This window comes from Diadema antillarum, unplaced genomic scaffold (assembly GCF_040938485.1).
Source record: "Diadema antillarum isolate AM-2024a unplaced genomic scaffold, OU_Dant_1.0 seq00001096_RagTag, whole genome shotgun sequence".
Taxonomy (NCBI): Eukaryota; Metazoa; Echinodermata; class Echinoidea; order Diadematoida; family Diadematidae; genus Diadema; species Diadema antillarum.
The window spans coordinates 858,106-867,648 of NW_027271913.1; the positions used below are offsets into that span (position 1 = coordinate 858,106).

The 9,543-nt window shown below is 39.2% G+C and overlaps 1 protein-coding gene across 1 annotated transcript in view; it reads left to right on the forward strand.

The window, feature by feature from the left end:
- Positions 1-8,719, forward strand: part of LOC139743540 (N-alpha-acetyltransferase 60-like) — a gene marked incomplete at its 5' end in the record, with an annotated part of 33,919 nt that extends 25,200 nt beyond the window's left edge. Inside the window, 3 exons of the mRNA XM_071654018.1 lie at positions 9-105; positions 6,792-7,035; positions 7,832-8,719. Coding sequence (XP_071510119.1) covers positions 9-105; positions 6,792-7,035; positions 7,832-8,411 — 921 coding nt within the window. The remainder of the gene's footprint in view (positions 1-8; positions 106-6,791; positions 7,036-7,831) is intronic.
- Between the last annotated feature and the right edge of the window lie 824 nt (positions 8,720-9,543).

A 9,543-nucleotide genomic window follows, 5' to 3' on the forward strand; every position in this document is an offset into this window, starting at 1 on the left:
AAATGCAGGACTCCAACATCTTGTCGGCAACCTTTCCAGGGTCCACACAAGTAGCCTACATCCTGAGCCTTGGAGTGGTGGAGGAATACCGGAGGAGAGGCATAGGTAGGTAATAGCCCAGGCATTCCGCCTAGCTCACAATGAAGGATGTGTACATCGAAGGAAGGCAGACAGATCCCGTAGGTCGCGACCTCTGTGTAACCCCCATGATACAAAACAATGTGTGCATATTATTGTGGACGGAGGAGTAGTGTCGTGTGGCATCTTACTGTACATCCTTGGTTTAGACTTAAAGGTTGTACATGTATCCCTCTTGCAAACATCACAAAATTTTTACAGATTTAAGAATAATGTCTCCCAACATCATGTATGAAATCTTTAATACGGTGTTAATACACCTCATTTTTTTTATTTGTTTTTTATTTGTTATTACTTTTTTTTTTGAGAAATTAAAATTGAATCCTATATGTCACTTGAAATTACAGGGTCCTCGTTTGTGCAGAGAATAACAGTTGGGATATCTTGAAGGTTGGAATAAATTCTCTGGAAATTTAAAGTATTTACTCCCCCTCCATCATAAAGAGGTTTCAAGTTTATATGCTATTATTTTGAGGAAAGGTCTGAATTACATACACTCTACCTTTACAATATACTACCATATTATGAAAGAAATCTAGTTTCCATGGTTGCAAATGGGACACTCAAACTTTAAATGATACAATGGTTTACCTGAAAAAGAAAAAAAAAAAGACTTGTGGTCCTCCCACTAGAGTCCCAGCAAATGTGATCAATTTATTAACATTTTCGCAGTAAACGAAACTTCCATTTTCCTTTTTTTTTTAAAATGATTCTGGGATTTTCTGTGTTGTTTCCCCTTTGTATTATACAGACCTTTCAACAATAGGCAACATCTAAAGGGTTTGAGAAGGAAGATTATGTCATATTTTCCCTCAGTTTTGGTTGACGAAGGTAGTGTTCGTGTTTGGAGGAAATTACATATAATTTTCCTCTTGGGAGTGATTTGTTCATTGAACATTTCTCACGGGATGGGATTGCAATGCATATAAAGTCATTAGTGGAGTCAAGTTACCAGTATTACAAATCCCTGGCATGAAATGGAAGTATCATGCATTGATATTAGAGCTGTCTGTTTTTGTTACGAACAAGGTGTAGCATCAAGAATGCATTTTTAAGACTTAAATGTAATTTTTGTATTTATGTACAACATTATGTGTGTGCAGAACATGGCTCTCCTTCATATTCAATGCCAAGATTCAATACTGCTAAAAACTAGTTGCAATAATAATATCAGTGAGTGAAAGTGGATTGTATGTGTGTATGCACCTGACCTTGGAGATGCACAAAAGTATCATAACATCTCTAACGAGATGGCAGAGACCAAGTCTTGTTTTGCATGAGGTTGTCAAACAGTAAAGCCATCTCATTTTCGTAATGGATAGAATGGGCTTGCTGAATCAAAAGTGGCATCAACAATTTATTTCATATTTATTTGGGATGACAGTAACGGTAATATTTAGCTGTTCCTGCATTTGGCTTCCCTTTTCCCGTCTTACTTTCCTCTTAATTCTGCTGGACAGATTTTGACCTTTGATTTCAGAGCGTTGCTCAAATAATGCATTTATAAGCAGACTCTCCCTGTGCTGTTGGTAGTGGTGGTATAATGGGTCTCTCTCTCTCTCTCTCTCTCTCTTTTCGCCCTTCTCATTCAGCTAAGGTACAACATCTCTGTGGCATATGAAATATACTTCAAACTATTTTTAACCTTTTTGGTTGTGTTTGGAAAACTGCTCTATGCATACTATGTAGGATTGATTGCTGAATGAATATTTTTAGTTTTGATGATAACCCATTTGTAATTGATGCATATAGGCCTATGCTATGTATTTGAGAACAAAATATGTTTGTAATTTAATATAACCACTTTTGTTGCTTTTTGTCAACAGAAAATTGCATGATTTTTATCTTGTCATTTTTTTCTAAGTCTATAATTACATCAAACATATGCTAACTAGTGATGGTCATTAAGTAATTGGATACACCTCAAGTGTTACTGTACACGAGATACACATGAGGTGCATGTTGTACGTTGAAGCTAATATCAAACTGCTTATGGAATCGTTAACACAAACAGGGGTTTCACACTGATAAAAGATTTCGTTTGTGAACTTACATAGACACACGTTTCACACTTTAATCAAGTTACTTTTATTTTAAAACCTGAAAGTAAACTCAAATCATATTCTCTGTATGTCCATGTAGTCCATATGATGATTTTTCTGAGGTACTTTGTGCAAAAATGCATATTTGACGTCATTTGTAGCTGTGAAATTTCATTTTTAAGCTGAAACTCATTATTAGTCTGCATTACTTTGATAAAAATATGTTCTGGGCAGCTACAGTGTAGTGAAATATGATTTTTCTCCAATATACATATGTACTTGCCAGTATCATCAAAAAGGTACAAAATGGACCTTTGCACTACTTAAGTGGCCCTCAACAGTTCATGGGTTAAACAATGCTGCACACTGGCACTGGTCCAACGGTCCAGGACTACTTAAAATCACTTTCAGACCAGTAGCTTTTTCAGGAATGGACCAGTAAAAAAAAAATACAAAGACTGAGTACCTGCTGGTCCAACAGACAGGTTGGATCAGTAGAAAAAATGGGTTAGTGTGCAGCCCTGGGTTATACCATGGAGCCATAAAGAGATACAGTATGCACACAGCGCTAGTGATAAACACAGATACAGTATTGTGCAGAATTCATGCGTATACTTTATTTACATGTACATTCTGGAGGTTGACACAGAAGGTGTAGGTGATTAGGAATCACAGAGAGGTCATGCTCAATTTCGAGTTTGTTGATTTGTTGGTCTTGACATGAAAGTACTACTTGAGTACAAGGTGTAGACCTTCATGTATTCCTCAAAAGATGACCACCTTTATGGCCTGGATAGAGCATAAACCAGAGGAAAGAAATCTTGTAGTTTGAATCTTCAAGACAGTTAACTTCGAAGTCCGTCTACATATGGGGCTTAACTACAAGCTAATCTTAGTGGAAGTTAAAATTTTTGAATTAATCTGTATTATGAAATGGGCTGTTGAATCTCTGCAATCTGATTGGTCAATTGTCATGCACTGATTTTTATCTGATCCACACTGAGCCACGCATCCTGTAAAATCCGAACGCATGGCTCAAGTCTTGTGTAGTGTTGTACAACGTGTAGGTGTACGGGATGCATGATGGGGAAAATGGTTGTATTTATTGAATTTACGGGCCCGTTTTATAATACAAGTGATGCACAGGCCTATATTGTGGATCAGTGAGAATTGGATGCTCTCGTTTAACTTCAGAACAGTCTAAAACACACGCGCTGTGCTTGTGGGTTTAAACACCAAAGTTAAACTCGTGCATCCAATTCTCACCAATCCACTCTGTCCTGTGCATCATTTGTATAATATTAGCAACATCATGTGAATCTTAAGTTTTAAGACGGAGGTTAGGTGTTTATTTACATTGCCTGAAAAGCTCCCTTACATAACATGTCTTATTGACTTGGCAGTGCCAAAGGTTAAAGATACTGTTTGACATTGTGGCAGCTTAATTACAGAAATTGTCAAATTTTGCTGAATTACAAATTTGTAGCTCTATAATGATGTTCAAATGCTCCATTCAAATACAAAAGTTTCAAGAATTACGCTGTCACTATTTTTCTTTTGCACAGTTAAGTCTAACAAATCACAGATGTGTGATGTTAGAAGTACATGTAAGCTACCACTATGCTTAGGCTCTGAACCAGTAACTTTGAGACATGATACAAAATGATGTCTGTGTCATTGTAGAGGACATGGGGTCTACCTGTGTCTTGGCCTGGTGCAGAGACTAGTCACCTGCTGGCTTATACCCCTTTCATACCAAACTTCTCCAGATGTCACCTGAGCGCTCTCTAGACAGACATCTGGGGTGTGATTCGTTAAGTAAACACGAGGTGTGGGCAGAGCACCGTTTCATACTGGAGGCTTGTCTGGAGTGCGCTCGAGCGCGCTCGGATGAGCTTGGGCACAGGTTACCATGGCAGCTATTTCTTTTAAAATTGTTTTTTCTTTCCTTCTGCAGATAATTATTCCCATAAAAGTCAATACATTAGAGCGTTTAAGATTATAGAGCCAAAATCACACTTCTCAGTAATTTCTTATCTATCAGATTATGAATAATGTCATCACTGAATTTATCGTTATTACTTGCATACACATTACATGCATGTATGCTGCACAGTGAATTGTGTACACTTTTTTTTTTCAACGTACGTATATAGGCCCAAGTGATACAAAGCGCGCGCTTATATGACCACGTTCGAGGATTTCCGGTTCCGATCGACGTCCAGTGTTTGTGCGGAGCCCTTTCATACCCGAACGACATCCAGTGTTCATCCACTCTTCGTCCACTGTTCGTGCTAGACGGTCTAGCATGCATCGCATCTACTGTTCGCCCACTGTTCATCACTGTTCACCCGGGTGTCTTTTTCAGGCTACCTTTCGTACCAACAGTGGTCTAGGGTGAACAGTGGACGACCTCCTGATGTCATCCACTGTTCATCATCTGGTATGAAAGGGGTATCAGTGTGGATGAATATCTCTTTGGAATGTCCATTAGTAGACAGGGACAGTGTATTGTCAGGCACCTGTGCACATGATTTATGTTTTATGAAAGGTCAAGTACACAATGTCCAAGCTCTTGGAGCAGGTCAGTGGCCCAATGGTGAAAGATATCAAGAATTTGTTTGGATAAAATATGATTTATGTCTGTATAAGATAGCTACAAATAATGTAGCTTTAAATACTTTACCCTCATCAGAGGTTTATTTATTGCCTCTCATCTTTGTTTTCACATTCACGAGGAAGAATAATAATAAATCATATGTGGTTTACTGTTGTATTCCCAATCAGTCCCCTCTACCAAAACAAGTATCAAAACAAACAACTTAAAGCAAAAAGGAATACAGTGTAAAGGAGTAGCATGAGAAGGTCTATAACCATGGGAATGTTAAATATTTTGCAGCATGAAGGACAGCCATGTGAGATGAAGCTGTATGTGTGCTCTCCCTAGTCTTTCAGAATGACTTTGCCACACACAGTATGTTATTCATGTGAGGTTGGCCCTGCTATCAACATCATGTTTGTACAGCCCCCATTTAGACTGCTCCGTACACTGTGCGATCATTTCCAGAATGTCTCGCAGGCATACCAGGCTGTGAGTGAAGTATTGCAATAGGTGAACCATCAGTCAACTACAGTTTCATGTGGTTTGGCAGATGTATACATCCAAGCATATTCGTCTACAGTAGTCTCTCTCAATATTTTAAGGATGTACAGTATGTTTGTGTGTGTGTGTGTGTGTGTGCCTTTATGCATGTTTGTCTGTGTGACTGTAGTATTTACTTTTGATTCATCATATCAATGTGTTACTGTAGGTTGATGCCTTCACACAAACCCTATTGCAGTATTCACGCTTATGGCACTTTTAATACATATAGTTTAAATAGAAATGGTACAGTTTCGGTTGAGGTGGGGCTTCAGGTTTCCAACTTTTTTTAATGATAATTGTTTAAGATGATGAGAAACCTCATATGAAATATGAATGGACATATGATTCTAAGAGAATTGAAGTTTACTGAATGAAAATTGGTTTTTGAAATGGCTGAGAAATCTAAAACAAAAAAATGGGACCCACCTTTTGCTAGGATCCCTTTGTTTTACTTTTTTGTTGTTGATATCCTAGCCTTTTTAAAATCGATTTTCATCAGATAAACATTAAATTCCGCTTAAAAGTGTGTGCTCTTTAACGTTTCATAAAGTGGTTTCTAAGTATCTTGCAAAAAGTTGAAAGCTGAATCCTCACCTCAACCGATACCATACCATTCCTTTGAAAGTGATTTTACTTTCAAGACACTTGATGCATACTCATTACAGTAGCCATGTACGTGTGCCTGCCTGTTACAAAATGACTTCTGGTGTATGCCCAAACTACATGTACCAAGAACTTCTGTTAAATTGGTATGTACTGGCGTGTGATGTCAAGTCCTTGGTTGGTACAGAGCTGCCAACCTTAATGAAAGTTAGGAGTGAGATGCTGTTATGGAGCGTAGCAACCAAGGGAGGGGGGGGGGGGGGGGATAGGGGTGGAGGGAGAGATCAACATGACCAAAAGGGATGGGATGTTGTGTGAAAGGGGGTGTCATCCTTTTACTGTAAGGAGCTTTGACAATTTTACATTTTCAATGTTGCAATCTGGTGCATACTTTAGTCGTGATTTCAACACATGAGAGTCGGTGCGCCTGCAAGAAAGTTTGAAACCTTGCGATAATGTTTGGAATATCAGGGATTTGGGACTTTTTTTGTTGGTACATGTAGGCCTATTCATTGTGAGAATTTATTAATCAGAATTAGACAGAATGTGGTGAATTGCTTGAATCTCACGCTGATTGTGTGAGAGTTGGCAGTCCTTTGTTGTTTTCTGTTTTCATTCAGAAATTTTGTTACTTACATTATTCATAGACTGTAAATCGTAAAAACTTGGATTATTCAAGAGATTGCCTGATCCTATACTGCAGATACATTAGGTCTTTATGGACCTAACAGACATGTGTAAGCAAAAGATAAATTGACTTTTTTTTTCTTTCTAGAGTTATTGGTACATTTTTTTCTATGATGTCACTTTGCATGATTCAATAATACCACACTTTGTCACTCTCAAATCTGTACCCATCACAGCTTCAGCCCTCCTGGAGAATTTCCTCTCCTCGCTGACCTCCCAGACCAGTGGGTCCAGGCCCACAGCCAAGGCTGTCTACCTCCACGTCCTAGCCTCCAACACAGGGGCCATCAGGTTCTATGAGAAGCACAAGTTCCAGCGGCACGAGTTCCTTCCTTACTACTACTCCATCCATGGCCAGGCTAAAGACGGGCTCTCCTACGTTCTCTACATCAATGGAGGCCAACCACCATGGACTCTCATATATCCTTTTGGTTCAGACTTCAAGGATCTGTGCCCAACTGACTCAACTGGTCATACATGTAGATCACATCAAGTTGTATGCTCTATACACTGCATTGTTTTTGCTTTTGGACGTTTAGAATCAGGGATGGCTCAAATCAAATCTAATCAGTGCATGGTTATGTGTAGTAATTCTAAAAACACCAGACCTTCCATTAAAGAAATAATAATATAATCAGTATAGTAAATAAAAAAAAAGAAAAATAAGAATTCATGACACTGGCATTTTGTAGTAGTCTTGTATCCACCTTCACCATAAGAAATAGATACTTCACTATTGATCCTTGAGGCTTTGTACACATTTATTTATGTACATGGCTATCTATTCATCATAATGTCAAGGTCAAATTGTATATTTTGCTGTTTATTCAATTATTCTCAAATGAAGTTATTTCATTATAATTGTTGCACACGGATGTTGTTTGAATATTTGAACAGACAATTCTTTGATTAGCTTTTTGAAAATAAAATGGTGAAGATTAGGCGCCAAGATTGTGATCATTTTGTAAGATTCAAAGTTTCATATAATAATCTGAGATACTTGAGAGGGTTGAATCACATGTATAATATAAATTGATATGTCATACTACATTTACAGATAGATTGTGACTCTAGGGTTTAAACATCATACAAAATTTTGTTTGTGCAATATTGGTGACAAATTTTCAAGATGCTCCAAGCTTTCTTGAATGGTAAGTTTTAAAAATGGTATTGCTAATCTCAGATTGGAATAAATATCCTTGACTGATCAGCTTACAGATTATATGAAGCACTTTGGATCCTACATCTCACGCATACAACCGTGCAATCTGCCTCATGCCATGGCTCGACACACACGCAACTTTTTCGCCGCCCGCCGCAGTTGGGTGCACCTCCCTCACCTGCCAAACATGCCCAGTATGCCCAACATGCCAAACATTAATATGCCCAACATCACCATGCCCAACATTCTCTCCCGCATCAGGGGTCAAGGGTCATCCTCTTCATCCTCCGCAGCTGGCCCCTCGGGGTCGTCATCCAATTCGGGGGCGGGAGACTCGTCTGATTCTTCTTCCTCATCGTCGGCAGAAGCGGTCACGGTGGTGGACGACACACCCAGTGTTGCCTCGTCGCCATCATCGCAGGCTCCGTCTCCAGTGCCGGTGGTCGTCACGGTTCCCATGACCCCCCACGAGGCTGGGGAGTCGTCGGGATCGAGTCGGCGAAGCTGGCTGCCGAGCATCAATGTGAGCGGCATGAGTCTGTTGACACGTTTTGGCGGACAGTGTTACGACAGCGGAGAACAAAACGAACCAGAAGAGCCAGAGGAATATACAAATGCTGACCACTCACTATAATGACCATGTGAGTGAGGGTCCTCGAAGCAAACAAGGGCTACATCGGCGCAACCATCATGGTATCATGTAGGATCATCAATGTGGTGTAAAGGCTTGTCAGCTTGCCTCATTCTGAGGTTTTGATGCATGGCAAGTCAATTATCCTTTGGTGGAAAAATGTCAGGTCGCTGTGATGTTAAGGAACCGTGATTTTTTCACATCAGAGTTGGATGAAGTGCTTCATAGCAGCAGTATGACTTTTGGAGCATTTAAGAGAGATGTGTGTGTGATGATCAGATGCAACATTGGATCCTCTCACACCGGATGACACCAGGGTTTGGAGAAGACTTGTTCGTCATTGGGAAGAAGCTCTTTGGTCTGAAAACAGACTGAGCAAACATTCTCAACTACTTGAAGATTGCGAAGTTCACACGCCCTATCTGTACATTGTATATTGTATGTCATACCTCATACGCTTTTGATGATGTCTGAATACAGTTTTAGCTCGGAGACATTTTTATAATGATTTTGATGTAACCTGCACCGTGCAGGCATCGACATTTTCATCATAATAATATCTTACAGCCATCTGATATCATACATGGATTGATGACAAGAAAGCAAAATATCACATGGTGACAGTGAGAATATCAGAAACTGACTGGTGATTTGCTATCCACGCTGTACAGTGTTTGTTCATCATCACGGCAAATTTAATGTTTTTGTGCAATAGAAGCAGAGATGAGTGATGAAGAAAACATCTCCAATCCCCAACATCACTCAGTAGAACCATACAGTTGGAGCACTGAAAACCTGTATTTCTTATCACATAGGCCTAGTTTGATAATCCAGTAAGCATAGACGTAAGGTGTCTCTAGAGGGATATGTTTGGCACTTAGACCAATGAGGCAGACATACCTGCAGAATGAAATCTAGTGATGACTCTTGTATGCCAAAAAATGTACAAATTGAAATATTTTAATGAGTGTGATTTTAGTGATGATGAGATAGAATACAAATTCTGCATTTTGCAATTTGTTTGTTTGTTTGTTTGTTGGTGTAAGAATAAAAGTGTCAGAGAGGAAACGCCTTTTGGTCCTGGTACAGTGTGGGGTTTGATAATACTCTGCTGTACCTATCCATTTGAGCAACT